This window comes from Lemur catta, chromosome 15 (genome assembly GCF_020740605.2).
Source record: "Lemur catta isolate mLemCat1 chromosome 15, mLemCat1.pri, whole genome shotgun sequence".
NCBI classification, from domain to species: domain Eukaryota; kingdom Metazoa; phylum Chordata; class Mammalia; order Primates; family Lemuridae; genus Lemur; species Lemur catta.
The window spans coordinates 33818811-33836022 of NC_059142.1; the positions used below are offsets into that span (position 1 = coordinate 33818811).

Sequence of the window (17212 nt, forward strand, 5' to 3'; positions counted from 1 at the left end):
CTAGTCCTAGGATTTCTGAGCATAGAAGAGAAACAGGAAAGCCCTGTTGGAGAGCTTTCTTTTTAGTGTAACCCTTACCACCTATTGTCTAATTATTTTGTTTATAGAATGGAAGTGATAGTTAAATAGAAAAAAGAAACCGTTCTTATTACTTCCCTTATACTCTATTGCTAGCCCCCGTCCAGGAAAAAGGACTTTTATTAGGGCCATGAATCCAAGTCTTTTTCTACAAAGAGCTCTATTTTGGCATCTGATTGAATTTCATGGCACCTTTCCTATTTCTGTTCTAATTTTCTCTTTCTTAAATTCTTATATTAGTGTCTCTTACTTTCACATTATTGCTAATTGCTATATAGAGCTATACCATTTTCTGAAGTATTTTTGTACGTATCAGTGTCCTGCTTCCTGAGCTATTCTACCCTATATAGTATCTTCTGTTCCCAAGGTTACCTATATTATTATTATCAGGGATATTTCACAAAACAATGGCCCCAAACTAGCCTACGTAGTAGATATTTTTCTTGGGTAACAGTTTAGAAAATTTTAGTTACTTGTTACTTTTTCTTGATTACTCTCTGAAAGCTATTAAGTTTATCTACTAGGATTTTAGTGCCCTGTGTGATCTATTAGGATGCCCTTCTCAGAACTGAGGAATAATTATTTTTGTTGGGTATTAGTGATTATCATTTTAAATGAGAGTGGCAGCTGTACATTATTTCTGTTTGGAGATAAATAGCCCTGCCAGTCTAAGATGTATCATACCACTTAAAAAAAAAAAACTCTCTTCTTTTTTACCATGTTTACTTACATTGAAATGGATATAAAGCCTTAGTAGTCATAATAAAATGTGAAAAATTCTGAAGCTTGAATCATCTAGGGAGGTCTAAGTAATATACTTGTACAATAAGCATGTAGTAGTGACTGCTAAGCAGTTATAGATTATTCATGCTCTTTGGTAGCCAAACTGGGTGGCTAAGAAGCAAAGCAGACACGAAGCTGTGTGTCCATTATGATGTTTCTTCTATCAGTCAGAAAGGAGCTCTGAATAAGCAAAGTGGCAGTAAAGGTTTTTGTTAGCAGTTTAATATCACAGCATTTTAAGTGTTATTTGGTAAACACATATGTTGTATGTTCTTTAAAACACTATTTTCAACATAGCACAAAAAAAGCCTAAAATAAGAATTTCTGGTTACTTACCCAGATACAGTAGTTAAGTTAGCCAAGGGAGTATCATTTTCAAAGCAGGCCAAAAGGTAATTATATTTTCTTATTAATTCTTAGTCTTTGCTTGTATACGTAGGCAAAATATTGAAATAACTTACTCAGACTTCATAGTTGCTGCTTTTCTATTTAATGTAACTTTATATTATATGCTTACATTCAGCTGTAGCAAGAGGATGCTTGGAAGGAAGGGGTAGTGGGGTACTCACAGTCATGTCCCCTTTGCCTGGCACATAGTAGTCAGTAAATGTTTCTTGAATGAATGAAAAATTTGTCAGTTTGCTCATTCATTCATTCATTCATTCATTCATTGGAGACAGGGTGTCACTCTTTCACCCAGGCAAGAGTGCAGTGGTATGATCACAGCTCACTGTAACCTCCAACTCCTGAGCTCAAGCAACGCTCCAGGTTCAGCCTCCCGAGTAGCTGGAATTACAGGAAATGCCACCGCACCTGGCTATTTTTGTAGAGATGAGGTCTCACTATGTTACTCAGGCCGGTCTCCTTGCCTCAAGCAATCCTCCTGCGTTGGCCTCTCAAAGTGCTAGGATTATAGGTGTGAGCCACCATGCACCCAGCCTATAGTTATCTTTAGATTAATATTCTGAAAAAAATAACAACAGTTTGGATTTTCCCAGAAGGCTCACAAATATGAAATATTTTTACAGAAAAGTATAGGGAGGGATGCCAAACTTGGGGTTGGACTTAAGGAGTCTCTGAGCCCCCTGAGAAAAACAGGCAGAATTTGGGATCTATGGGGACATTTTTTTTTCTGGGGAAACATGGTTCATAGATGTATCAAATTTCCAAATAGGTCTGTGGACCACTAATTATTAAGAACCAATGTTTTAGAGGTTGTAGGTTTGAAGCTTCAAAGACCAGGAAAACATTGAATCAAATGGCTCTTGACAGAAAATAGGTGACTGATATATTAGGGTATTTTCAGTTTTTGATGATAGAAACCAGCTCAAACAAGCTTATGTAAAAGAGGAGTTCAAGCTATCTCCTCTTAATGGTATTTAAAGGCATTGGTTTATGTAACTTAAAACAAAAAAACACTGGGAAAATTCTGGCTCCAGGAACTACTGAACCGGGTATTTAAATGGTGTCTTTAAGTAGAATTTTCCTTGCCCTTGCTGTTTGGTTTTCTCTATATTGGGTTTAGTCTCAGGCCTGCTCTTCTATGATGGAAAAAGATGTCAGCCTGCAGCTTAAGCCTGTTAGGTTTTTAGAGTTTAAGATTACAGAGGAAGAGAAGGTAGTATTCTTCCTAATAACTGGCAGATGTCCCAGAGAGGACTCTGAAAAGTCTGGTTCAAGTCATGTGCCCATGCCTAGGGTGATGGAGTCATCACCAATCAAATTACATGGACTGAATATAATTAGCATGAAACTGGGGAGAGGAAATTCCCCAAAGAAAGGCAGTGTATAAGACCCAAAACAATGTCTTCTACAGTGATTGAAAAGTTTGAGGACAGATAAAATAGATAATGGACTGAAAACTTCATATTAGATACTATCACACTTAAGTTAAAATTATCACACTTAGATACAAGTGGTTTTTTTTTTTTTGCAAATTATACATTTTTCTATATGGGTTTCAATTCTTTCACTCTGAAAGTTTTATTCATTTATTTATTCATTTGTTTAACAATATTTGCGAACCTGCTATATTCCTTCATCATTCTTTGCACTATGACTACAGCAGTGAACGAAATAAAAATCCCTGCCTTCCTGGAACCTACATTCTAGTAAAGACAGGCAGATAATACATAAGATAAATTAATAAAATATATAGCACGTTAGGTGGGGATAAGTGCTCTGGAGAAAACAAGCAGGGAGGGGAAATAGGAAGTAGCTATTGCAGTTTTAAATAGGATGGCTAAGGATGGTCTTACTAAGCAGGTGACATTTGAACAAAGATGTGAAGGAGGTGAGGAGGGAGCAAGCCATTTGGATATCTGGAGGAAGAGGATTTCAGGCAGTAGGAAGCAAGTGCAAAGGCTTGGTGTGTTGGAGGAACTGTGCAAAGAGGCTTGAATCAGAGTGGGAAGGAGAGGGGAGGAAGAGAAATAGGGAATGATGTTAAAGTAAGACATTGGTAAGAGCAGATTGTGTAGACCCTAGAAGGGGTACGGTATGGGCTATAGTGAAGAATATAAACCATCAGAGGGTTTTGAGCAGAGGAGTAAATTGATCTGACTTACTTTTTAAAGGATCCCCTAATTACTGTATTGAGAATGCATTGTAGAGGGAGAAGGGTGGAAGTAAGGAGACCAATTAGGAGGTGATTGCTGTTGCAGTAATTCAGGCAATAAATAATGGTGGCACAGACCATGGTGGTGGTGGAGATGATGAAAAGTGGTCAGATATGAAGATAGATTTGCTGTTGGGTTAAATATATGAGGTAACAGAGAAACAGAAGAGTCAAAACTGACTCCAGAATTTTTGGCCTGAGCAATTGACCACAGTAATTTAATGAGCTAGAGAAGACCAGGAGAGGAGCAGGTTTTCACATGCTAAATTTAAGCTGCTGGAGTTCAGGTCTGGGCTAGAGATAGAAATTTGGAAGTTGTCAGCACATAGTTAGTATTTAAAGCCAAGAAACTGGATGAAATCACCAGGCAATAAGCATAAACACATAAGAGAAAATGTGTCCAAGGACTGAACTTGCCAATGTTAAGAAGTTAGGGAGAAGAGGAGGTACCATCAAAGAAGACCAAGAAAGAGCTGGTAAAGTAGGAGGAAAATAAGGAAAAGTCCTGGAAGTCAAATGGGAAAAAAAATTTTAAGAAGGGTTGAGTGATCATTTGTCAAATGTTACTGATAGAACAATTAAGATGAAAACTGAGATTTGATGATTGTACTTTAACAATAATCCCCTTGACAAGGACAGTTTTAGTAAATTAGATTTGATTGGTGGAGATATTCATTAGCACATGCCCTTTTCTTAAGGAATTTAAATTCCAAATCAGATAATCATTTAACAGATATTTATTGATTATTCCATCATTCTTTTGCTGTCTGTTGTACATGTTATGGATTAAAAATTTTGTGTCTTGAACTCAAGATGAATATGCAAGTATACTGGTTAAGGGATTTATATATTTATAGTAAGAAATATTTATGATCTTCGGAATGAAGTGGAAACACCTTAATAAATGAGTTATTTTGTCGTATTTTTCCTTCTATATTTGGAGTTTTTTAAACCTGATTTTTACAGAAAAACAAAAAGTCAACTCAAGGACGGAGTCTTGCTCTGTCACCTGGGCAAGAGTACTGTGGCATCAGCCTAGCTCACAGCAACCTCAAACTCCTGGGCTCAAGTGATTCTCCTGCCTCAGCCTCCCAAGTAGCTGGGATTACAGGTGTACACCACCATCCCCAGCAAATTTTTCTATTTTTAGTAGAGATGGGGTCTTGCTCTTGCTCAGGCTGGTCTCGAACTCCTGAGCTCAAGCGATCCTCCCACCTTGGCCTCCCAGAGTGCTAAGATTACAGGCATGAGCCACCATGCCTGGCCGTGAGATTTTTTTAAGTAGTTAATACTATCTGTGATTATTGATACTGTGAAACACAGGAGTTGAAAATGTAAAAAGGGTTTCATTTCTCTGATGAAAATATATATTGTTCTTTTTTATTAGAAATTCATTGAATTTGAAGACTCTCAAGAACAGGAAAAAAAGGACTTACAGACCCGAGTGGAGTCTTTAGAATCTCAAACGAGACAACTTGAACTCAAAGCAAAAAACTATGCTGACCAGAGTAAGTAAAAATACGTCTCCTCATAAAGTGCACATTAAAGAGTGGACTCTAATAGTGCCATGACTCATCCTGACCATTTGACTAGAGTTCCAAATCTGTGCTTGAGATTGTCATCCCATACTCAAGAGTGAGACCTGGAGCCGGGGTTAGTTCTTTTTCATTCACATGGTACCCATGTATACAGAAATAACTAAAGTTACCTATATGACTCACTTCTTCAATTTAGTTCTCAGCCTTTGTTTGTAGTTAACATTATGCTCTATTTATGCAGGTTGTGTGCATGTGGATCATTTCTTCCAATTTTGATCAAGTACACAAAGTTCCCTTTTTTCTGTATTGCTTTGAAATGTAAAAATGTAAGAAAAATTCTAGCTTTGAAGTTTGTATAAAAACACTGAAATCTCTTTTTTGTTTCTTTCTAATGGAAAAGTGAGGGCATTTAGGGGAACAGAACTTCATTTTTAGAATCATTTTATTTTAAATATTTCATTCTTGATTTTTAAAATAATTATTGTTTCAAACCTCAAGGATGATTTTCTCTTTCTGGCTAATGCAAACAGACCTAATTAAGTCAAAATTAGAACAGAAATGCTGAGAAACTTTGGCCTATTTTCATATCTGATACAGATAGATATTGAGCTCTCTGCTTGTCCTTCCCACCAGAGTAAACTTTCAGAATCATAGGGAGCAAAAGATGGCCAGGCAGTTACACATTACTCATGAAGGCTACATACATAGTGATACCTGCTGGTAAGGTGCTGTCATTCGTGGTGGATAACCTTCCTACCAGGCCTCTCTGGTGTGTATGAGAACTGACTGCTCCCTCTAGTATTATGGAAGGGCCTAATAGAGCTAAATCAAAATCCCTGGAAATCTGGAGTTCAAGCAATTTAGAATTCAAGGAGAACTCTTGTAGCTATTAAGCAGATGTCATAGAAGAGAGCCAATGGATGTTTGGTAACAGAAGTTAACCTGAGTGAAACAAAATGAGCCATGTGTCATGTCTTTGTATTTTTAGGCTTGTAGATACCTAGAGTTTTGTACCCTTCCTTTATTAGAGTGACTTCTGTGATTCTGCTATAGACATTTATTGTCTTAGCTATATGATGGACTCCACGGTGCAAACACTAACAAATATATTATTGGAGTCATTACTATGAGTACCACTTATGTGGAAAAATGCCAGTTGCAAGCTTTTAGCATGTTTCAAGAGTTAAGTGTTCTTTATTCAAGGAAAAAGAAAATTTAGCTTTTAGTGGTGGTATTTTAATCCTAACCTGACTGTGCTTTTATATCAGGAATTATATAGTATTTTAGACCCAAACAGTAAAGGCACAGTGGGCAGAACTAGCCTACCTTTCATTGTTATACATATTAAATTTTCTTCTTGATTTCTGAAGAGTATCAAGTTTTTGGTAAGAAAATTTTTTTTTGGCTTAGGAAGGAATTCCTTGTCTAAAACCCTTTTATGCATTAAAGATAATGCTTCTGTGGTAAGGGAGATATTAGAGGAAGAATTACCTTATACTTGAAATTGCAGTTTTGATATCAAAATGTCTTAAAGTTGTCTCTCTCACATTCAGAGGAGATACTGCTTCTTTTTTTATAAACGTAACTAACTGGAGTGAATTACTGATTCTTTCACATATATGTTGGCCCTTTTATTACTAAAATTAAAAAATCTGTTTCCTGTTCTTTTCTAGTAAATGTAAACAAAATATAGTAGTTGCTTAATTCAGGAAAAGTGATCAATTTAGGAGAATATTTTGAGTGTTTTAAATGTGTCTTTTTTGGTGTCTCAGATTTGTTTTCCAGTCCAGTGAGTCATATCTAACTTTTTTGGAATTGTCATGTTCTATGGGACCCATCCTCTCATTCCTCTCTCCAAAAGTATTAATTATAACATTTTCCATTTTAATGCAAAGACATTAAAAAATTAGGTATGATTAAAAAATAGTTGCTAGTACTCTAGAGGAAGGAGGAGGAAATTCTTTACCAAGTATTAGATATGGTATTGAGCTTAATTTGATCTGAAAGCTTTATTTTTGCTATTAATATATTATCTTCCAAAGAATTTCTCCCCTGGAAGTCTGCTATCCCATTCTGAAATAAATCTTGGTGTCTAAATCATTAAAGAACTTAAAACTCTGGTTAGTCAAAATCGACCATTCAGATGCACAAAGTTGATAACATGAAATCGCTTTTTCCATGAACTGAGGTTATGAAGAGCCATCTTTTATTAAGGCTTTGGAGCTTACTCCCTTCTCCTGTCTTTGAGACTTTGGAGTCTTTTTCTTTTCTAATTGTTTTTCTCTCTTTTCCTTCTATCTTTCTCAAAGGCTTGACTGGGTATAATATGAAATCTAAATGTATCTTCAAAATTCTTTCCCAGTCCTTATTTTACCATATTAAAACATCCCCTCAACATTTTTTGGGGGGAAAATATTTGGCTATTTTTTCACTTTACTCCCTTAGCTTTTCTTCCCCAAAATCTCCAATATGAATCAAAGCCTTTTAGTTTTTTAAAATGGTGCTGGTAGAAGATAATCTTTAAGTATCATCATTGCCATATACTATTGGAAAGCCAGGACTGGGAATATGTGCTTTTTAAAAGATGAAAACAAATTTAAATAAATATTTATCAGAAAATTTCTTTTTTGTATTATAGGAAAAAGATTATTTGGGCTATCCAAGTATCTGAATTCTACAATTAATTTTTGTTTTTTAAAGAAAATATATACTACTTTTTTGTTAAAGTAAATGTAACCCAACATCTAATTTAAAATAAGCATTTATTTAGGACCACTGTAATTACTGTTGGTGGTACCTGTAGTTGGGGAGGCTTGTGGGTGCAGTTTTTCCTGTTCATTGCCATTTTTTGGAGTGCTGTATAATAACTATACCTTGTCCAATTTTCATGTTTATGTTTGTGTAATCTGTTAGAGTCTTTAATTTTAAAAGACTGAGTATGTCAATTTTGATATGTATGTTATAGGGCCCAATGCCTTTTAAAAAGTAGACACAATATGGATGGGGAATGGACACACTTGTCGGGTGGTGCAAAGGCAATTTATGTAATGAAACCGTTTGTACCCCCATAATATTCTGGGAAAAAAGTAGTCATGATAAAAATCCACGTTCTGCTCTAAAGACTACGTCCTATGTTAAAAAGGGAAATTTTGGTTGCAGTTCTTTGCTATTTGAGAAGCAAGAAAAAGTAAAGAAATAGGAACTGAATTAAAAGACATACATTGTGGTATGATTTAACGACATGGAGAAGTTGAATCTATAAAAAATTTGTTATAATTTTGTGATCATGTTTGATTTTGGAGATTTCTGGTTGCTCTCTTTTCAAAATTTGAACTAACGTAAGAAATATTTTTTATTTTCCAATATGAATAAAGCATTTTTTAAAATGCTATATTTTACTTATCTGGGAGTTATAATACTTCTCGGCAATTAACATCTTGTGAACCTTAAGGAAGAATCTGAAATACATGTGGTGTGGAATAAGGAAGTTGTGAATTGAGAAAGACCTGTTAGTGCTTTTCAACTGTGTAAGGAGTCTCTAATCTACTTTGCCGTTCATAGAGTGGCAGTAATGGGTTCTTTGTCAAAAAAACACTTTTTATATTTATTTCTCTGTCATATGTTGAGTATTTCTGTCTTGTAAGCCAAATATTACCTTAAATGAGTGAAGTAAATATAGACATTTTAATACAGTTAAAAATATTAAACTACTACTATAATGTGCCTAGCATTCTGCCTAGGTATGGTTGTGAGACAGAAGAACATGATATGGTCCTTTTGGTCAAGGAAATCATAGTTTTGGGGGGAAGAGAGGGAAGATTATGTGTATTGCCTTCTAGTCTTTTTTCCACATGTATCATGTTTTTATATCACAGCAGTTAAAGTATACATATAATTTTGTGTTTTTTCTTTAACATTATGATAAGTATTTTCCTTGTTATATATTCGTTAATTATTTTTTTATATCTGCCTACATCCAACATCCAGAAACAACTATGTCATCTATTAATGATTCTTTTTTTTTTTTTTGAGACGGAATATCACTCTGTTGCCCTGGGTAGACTGCAGTGGCATCATCACAGCTCACCGCAGCCTCAGACTCCTGGGCTCAAACGATCTTCCTGCCTCAGCCTCCTGAGTAGCTTCGACTACAGGCGCATGCTACTACATCTGGCTAATTTTTTCTGTTTTTGTAGAGATAGGGGTCACGCTCTTGCTCAGGCTAGTCTTGAATTCCTGGCTTCAAGTGATCCTCCCACCTCCCAGAGTGCTAGGATTACAGGTGTGAGCCACTGTGCCTGGCCAATAATTCTTGTTTTTCCTGAGGAACTATGCTTTCTTCTTTCCTAATGAGAATTATTTAATGGCCACTTCATTTTTTGTCTTGGTTACCTAGAAACTAAGAATAAGCTTTGAAGTGCAGCCATAACAACCAAGTTTGAACCTTACCTGGATAGCATATTTTTTTCCTTGATCTAAATTTTATGCATATATAATGAATATATTATGATGTGTTCTTTTAAGCTATCTGAAATCTCTGTGAAGGAATGAATCAGGGTTAAATTAATATAAGTAAATTAAAGCAAAACAAAAAACTTCGCCTGTTGGTTGGTTGGACCTTTTTTCTAGTGTAGTGAGTCATATTTACAGTAAATATTTTTTACACCTATAGGTTTTCCCCTCTTGATAATTTTCCTAGAATGTATTTAAGGAAGTAGGTTAAGGAATATAAACATTTTTGTGGTTCTTGATATATAAATAGTGTTTGACTGTTTCAATGTGAATAGAATTGGAGAAGTATTAGTAACAAGTTCTAGTATGTTTATGATAACTTACGAATTTGAACCATTATTTACAATATATTATTACCCAGAGCCGGTATAAAAACATTTGTTATTTGATTCTCTCTTAGGAAGTTTCTATTGCCCTCAAGCTCTCTGAGTTTACAATAGATTACATGTCCCTGGAGTATAGAGCCATTGTCTTTTGGTGAGAAGTTGGAAAGATTTAGATAGCAGTGATTTTAAGCTACTTAAAGTCTCTTCTCTGATTCTGCCCTTTCTTCCTTTGAATGAATTTTTGTTTAAATAGAAAAATGTTGACAACTGAAGAGAAATGTGTTAGAGCCTTGTACTCTAACCTTTAACTTTTCTATCGCCCATTTAACATTTATTGCTTTTTAAATTTGGTGTCAAATACCTTAAATCCTTCACCTTGAAATATGATTATTGGAAGGAAAACACTTCTTATTTCTTGGTCATAAGAATAAGCACTATACTAGATGGAAAATACTGGAAGGTAGTATAATCATTAACATAATTTTTATTTTAAAGAAATAAATGGCTTAAAACAGACCTTCAAGATGTGTGTATTAATGATATGATTGATAAATTGAGAATTTTCATAGCATATAAACTGTCTTAAAGTTACCAGGTATAGTTTCATATCAAAGTTAATATTTGAGAGAGTCTAAATATTTTCTGTCACTCTGAAAAAATTGAATAATACCATAATAAATCGCTTCTTCTGTTTTAGTTTTATCTTGTCAATAGACAATTCCTTCTACATAATTTTTAGAATGATAAAGTAGACTAGTGATGATTTGTATTTTTGTTGAAAGGATTTTTTAAATAAGGCAGCCTTAGTAGTGTCAGATTTGTATCTCTTGATTTTTAAAGAAAAGGCAAGGAAGTTAATTAGATAGTTACTCTTAGTCCATATATCCAGAATCTAGTTCTTTGTAAGATTTAGTATATCTGTATATTGAGTAAACTTTATTTAAGAGCTGTTTCTTTTTTAAGAGCCTATATATGATAGGGAAAGTAGAAAATTAGGCACAAGATGATTTACGCAAATGCTGACATTTTATTACTTCTGCTTTATTAGGTAATACTATGTGGTTTTCAGCTCTGTTTTATGTTTTATTATCTGTATTTGGGCTTTTTTATTTTTATAGTATAGTGTCATCTATTGAGAACCTTACGGTTATAGTGTATAATTAATATCTAGAACTAAAGATATCATAGAAAATTAATTTATGAGTAAGTTGAAGGATTTATGGTGATTTAGCTTGGAGAAAAATGGAGGATTTGATTACTCCTTCAGTCATATAAAGGGATGGATAAGGGAGATACCACGCTGTTTTTCTGTAACTTTGGAAGATTAAATTAGAGGACATGAATTTGTTGGTTTTGGTTGGTCATGAGGTAGTATTTGTTGACCATGAGGATGATACATAGGAATATGTGCTGAGGTAGAGCACGGACTCTCCCTACATAGAGATTTAGAAGGATAGTCAATTTTCTGTTGTGAATGGCTTAGGTAACCTCTTTGAGACAGTGACTGTGTCAGATTGCTAGAAATTTCTACTACTGGGATTCTTTGATATTATTCTATTCTGTTTTAAGGATATGATCATTGATAAGTGAGAGCTTTAAAATATTTATAATTTCACATTGTGTCTTTGATTAATAACATACAGTATTCTCTGAATATCTTTTGAAGTTTAGAGACATAGTGAAGGACTTAGTTGATGGAGGAGTCATTTTTATTACTGTTTTGATGTGGTTGTCTGAGTGAGATTTGTTTGCTCTTAAGTCAGTCTTTGATTTTTGCTTACCTTTTGGGACTTTGATGCTAAATTGTTCAAGGAGAAGTTTCTGAAAGACTAAAGTCAATCTTCTGAGGCCTGGTAACAGTTGGATTGTCTGCCTTCCATGAACCGTAGGACTGATGATTCCTTTTGAGAAGGCAAATAATGAGTTGGATGTGGCATTCTAGCAGGTCTGTTTCTCTTTCTTCCCCCCATAGGCCTATCAGCAGTCTGATGGGGCAGAAGACAACAGAGATGGAAGGTGTTCCAAACTTGGCAAAGGCCATCAATCTAAGGAGGTAAGCTCTGATTTTGAGCCGGCAGAGCAGGTGGCTCTTCCTGCCTTAATCATATCCTCTTGCTCTTTGGAAAGATGGATAGAAAGAGCATTTAAAACAAGGCTGAAGTATTTCCATTAGTTATTTATTATAAGGGGGAAGTTTTGGATTAGTCTTTTGATTATTCTTTTTTCTTGCCCCCCCTTCACCTTTTTTTTTTAGATGCCATGATTTAATTTTTTTTTCTCTCCAGAAAATTAGCAGTTAAAAAAATGGCAGTTTAGTTATCTGTTGTTTTGGGAGAGGAAGGATGACTAGAATCTTGTTTATTTCCAGTTAGGCTCAGGTTGTAGCTAGTAAAATGATAAGGTTTTAGGATTTTTCCTGAGATCATTTTGAAGTTTAGGGTCACTTGGGAGCTGCTATTAAACAAGAAATGATCATTTAATATACTTCCAATGTAATGACAATATAGGCATAAGGTAACTTTATAGTACTTGAGGTTTCAGGAATGTCTACAGTCCTTGCCCAGATGGGCTTTTCTTTCCTGCTTTCCCCTTCCCTTCTACTTCCCTTTTCTTTTACCTTTAACTAATTCCTTAGTGGCATTCAGGACTTTTAAGAGGTGGCTCTTCCCTAGGTTGAAAGGTACTTCTCAAAAGTATTTATGCCATTTCATATGACTTAGGCCTTGAGTAAACTGGCTTCATTGGATATGTTGTTGTACTGAGTTACTGTAGGTATTTATAGAAAAGAGTGTGAGGTTCTGAATTTATGTTATATGATCTCAATTAGTGTATGTATATATAAAATATATTCTATGTATTATATCTGTGGTCGCCAACCCCTGGACCACAAACCAGTACCAGTCTGTGGCCTGTTAGGAACCAGGCCACACAGCAGGAGGTAAGCAGTGGGCAAGCAAGCGAAGCTTCATCTGCATTTATAGCCGCTCCCCATCACTTGCATCACTACATAAGCTCTGCCTCCTGTTAGATCAGCTGCAGCATTAGATTCTCCTAGGAGCATGAACTCTCCTGTAAACTGTGTATATGAGGGATGTAGGTTGCATGCTCCTTATGTGAATCTAGTGCTTGATGATCTGAGGTGGAGCTGAGGTGGTGATGCTAGCACTGGGGAGTGGCTGCAAATACAGATTATCGTTAACAGAGAGGTTTGACTGTACAATAAATGTAATGCTCTTGAATCATCCCGAAACCATCCCCACCCCTAGTTGATAGAAAAATTGTCTTCCATGAAACTGATCACTAGTACCAGAAAGGTTGGGGACTGCTGCATTATTTGATCAATTATATGATCATATGATATGATCTTTGTATTATATGATTTGCATTATATATACCTAAAAAGATAATACTATAAGAAAATTTAGAATCACAGTATGGGGCAAAGAAAACATGAAATATAAAGTCTTAGATAGTTTCTGTCTAGGTTCTTGCTGTGTGTTTTATAGAAGAGAGATTAAATTGCCAGAATAGCATTCTGAAAATCTTCCAGAATAACAGACATAAACTATTCTTAAAGCATGATGGGGTGACATATCTTTGATGATTTAGAATGGTAACTTTTAAGAGGACTTTAATATGTGTTTATAAACTAATATAGGTTAGGCTAACTAGTTGCTGTAGCAAACAAGCCACAGAAATTATATATAATGACTCAAATGTTATATGCTATTTCTTGCTCATGTAAAGTGTAAAAAGTAGATGTTTGGAGTAAGTGGGTGGCTTCTTTGGAAACACAGGCACTTTCCAATTTATAGCTTCCAAGTTTGTTGTATTCACCTGCATTAAGGAAGGGGAAAAGGAATGGAGGATTACATGTAGAAAGTTTTTACTGCACCAGGCCTAGGAGTGGTGCACATCACTTTTACTTCTATTTCACTGGCTATCGTTCAGTCAGAGGCTAACTGCGGGGGCTGGGATATATAGTCTGTGTGTCCAAGAAAAAGAAGAAACTGCTTTGGTTAATTAACATCTGGCCAGTCTCTGCCTCAGCTTAACAATTTGCTCAGTGTTTTGTTTTTTAAATTTTTATTTGTATATATTCATGGGGTACAAGTGCAGTTTTGCTACATGGATATATTGCACTGTGGTGAAGTCAGGGCCTTCAGTGCATCCTTTACTGGAGCAATGTACATTGTACCCACCAAGCAACCTCCCATCCTCCCTCACCCCTCGGTGTCTCCACTGTCCATCATTCTACACCCTGCTTCCATGTGTTGATTTTGCTCAAGTGTTCAGGCAAGGAAGTGAATGTACTTAAGGCTTAACAACATCTGCCTGTTCTCTCTGCTGTGAATTATCTGAGGAAGAGAAGAGGGGGACATTTTAATGAAAATATAGCATTTATGATTTGTGCTTATATAATCTGCTTTTTAAAAATATAACTTCAGGGTTCCTCTGGCTTGATTTTATCATTGTTTTAAAAGTCTTCACTGCATATTTATTAATTTATTCAACATTTACTAAATGTTGAGTTTTTTTGTTCCCTCACCATTTGCCTTTCTTTTTCTTTATTATTAAGAAGTCATTTCTTCATGCTGTATAAAGGGATAGGTTTTTTTTTTTTTTTTTGGTGGGGGTGACAGGAGCTTTCTCTAGAATGTAGTGGCATCATCATAGCTCACTGCAACCTCAAACTCCTAGACTCAAGCGATCCTGCTGCCTCAGTCTCCTGAGTAGCTGGAATTATAGGCATATGCCACTATGCCTGGCTATTTAGGGATAGGTTTTGAATAACCTTTTAAAAAACTGAAATCTAATCCACATACCATAAACCCACCACTTTATTTATTTATTTATTTATTTGTTTGTTTGTTTGTTTATTTATTTATTTATTTCTGAGACAGGGTCTAGCTTTTCACTCAGGATAGAGTGCAGTAGTATCATCGTAGCTCACTGTAACCTCAAACTCCTGGGCTGAAGTGATCCTTCTACCTCGGCCTCCCGAGTAGCTGGGACTACAGGCACACACCACCAAGCTCTGCTAAAAATCCACCACTTCAGATTGTACAATTTAGTGGTGTTTTAGTATATTTACAAGGTTGTGCAACTACTGCCACTATCTAATTCCAGAGCATTTCATCACCTGAAAAAAGAACCCTCCCAATACCTGTTAGCACTCACTCTTTATTCCTTGCTTCCCCCTGCATAAAGTTTATTCATGTTGTAGCATCTGTACTTCATTCCTTTTCAGGACTGAATAATATTCTATTATATGGATATACTACATTTTGTGACACCCCCTTACTTCTGGTTTTAAGTGCCTATATATCCTCTTAGAGCTAGAAACAACTGAAACTCTAACTTAGCTATCTTAAAATCTATAGTATGTAGTTTTGCAGAGTTAAATATAATGAACTACCACTTTGGGAAGATATTCCTTGGATTTCCCCTTGGCATCCTGACTTGTTTAGTTCTTAGTCCATAAATGGGGAACTTCATGTTTAAACCATCTATATAACCCTGTGATTGCCTACCAGTAGTAGGTAATATATTCTTAATCTTGTTTTGATTTGTATAATTAGTTAACAATGACACATCTGAATATAAGTATACACAATGATAAACTTTCTGTTTAATTTTAATGGGAAAGAAAAATAAATTAGTTAAGGGCCACAAGTAAGTAGACTGAGATGACTAGGCTATAATTTACTCTTGTACTGGAGATGGAAGCAGATAGAAGTAGATAATACTTATGTTAGAGGAGCTGATTATCATTTCTGCAGATTCCAGTGTAATTTATGTAAACATTTTAACCATGAGATTATTTGGTTTTATTTTAGATGATGCAAAATTTAATATTTTGCCTGTTATTAAACAGATAAGAACATATATTTATATAAAAAGCTGAGACAGAGCTTAGTTTAAGTGTACTTGTGATTTATTTTATATTGAAAACCTAGTGAAAAAGTGGACATCATCTGTCAGCATACAAGTTTCTAAAACGCATCTATACTAGTTGAAAATATCTTTAAATACCACTTTTTGTGGATTAAGAAAATTAACTTTGCATAGAAGAGATGGTGAGTGTTTAAGGCTTGTAATTTTAAGACTTTTGGTTCTTATTAAAATAACAGGCATAAACTGTGGTAATGTAGGCAATCAAATATTATTCACTGCCAAAAGGAAATGAGCTATCAAGCCATGAGAAGACATAGAATAACCTCAAATGCTTATTACTAAGTGAAAGAAGCCAATCTGAATAGGCTAGGTGCTAGATGATTCCAACTATATGACATTCTAAGAGAGGCAAAACTATGGAGACAATAAAAAGATCAGTGGTTTCCAGGGATTTGGGGTTGGTACTCAGGGATGAATAGGTGGAACACAGAGGATTTTTAAGGCAGTGAACATGTTTTGTATGATACTGTAATGGTAGATACATGTCATTATACATTTGTCAAAACTTACAGAGTATACAACACCTAAAGTGAGCACTAACGTAAACGATGTAATTTGGGTGATAAGCATGTGTCAATGTAGGTTTATCTGTTGTAACAAAGGGACCACTCTGATTCTTGGACCAAGATGGGAGTGATGGAGTGGTCAGATTCTAGATTTACTTTAAGCATAGAATGGGCAGAATTTGCTGATAGATTGGATATTCAATATGAAGGAAAGAGAAAGTGAAAGGATGGCTGCGAGATTTTTGCCCAAGTAAGAAGACTGACTATGGGAAAGGTCAACTTTGGGGGAAACAGTCCAGTTTTGGCTTTGTAGACATCTTAGTGGCATCATGTTGTTTGTATTTTTTATTTTTATCAATATATTTTCAATATCCTTCCATTTAGTTCTAGGCATCATTCCATGTCAGTACACTTAGATATATATAGCATTTTTAAAGCAGGTATCTTTAATTGTTGTATTTTATTTAAAAAACACGTGTGCCAGGTACTGTTCTATGTCCTTTACAAATATTAACTCATTTCTGATATCAACTCGGATAGACTATTATTATTTCTCATGTGCAAGTAAGGACACTGAGGCCCCAGAGAGGTTAATTTACCCAAGGTTGCATAACAAGGCAGTAGCAAAGCCACTGCATTGTATTCTATCATAAAACTATCATAACTCACTTAATCAACTTCCTAATGACAAATTTGGAGGTGGTTCCAATTTGGAGGCTATTACAAGATGTGTTGCACAGGACATCCACTTTCATATCTTTGGGTATTAGTGCAAGTGTCTGTAGAATAAAGAAGAATGGTTATACTGTGTCAAGGGATGTACATATTGCTTATTTAATAGATACTACCAAAATGACTTTCAAAAGAGTAATTCTAGTTTATCTCCCATGGTGC

The 17212-nt window shown here is 35.2% G+C and overlaps 1 protein-coding gene across 6 annotated transcripts in view; it reads left to right on the forward strand.

Moving 5' to 3' along the window:
- Positions 1-17212, forward strand: part of SPAG9 (sperm associated antigen 9) — a 132973-nt gene that overhangs the window by 28231 nt on the left and 87530 nt on the right. For 5 of the 6 annotated variants that reach the window (XM_045526945.1, XM_045526947.1, XM_045526949.1 and 2 more), the window contains exon 2: positions 4866-4986. In XM_045526945.1, the coding sequence (XP_045382901.1) occupies positions 4866-4986 (121 nt within the window). Of the gene's footprint in view, positions 1-4865; positions 4987-11864; positions 11908-17212 lie in introns of those variants that run through there. The other variant, XM_045526953.1, reaches the window with a different exon arrangement.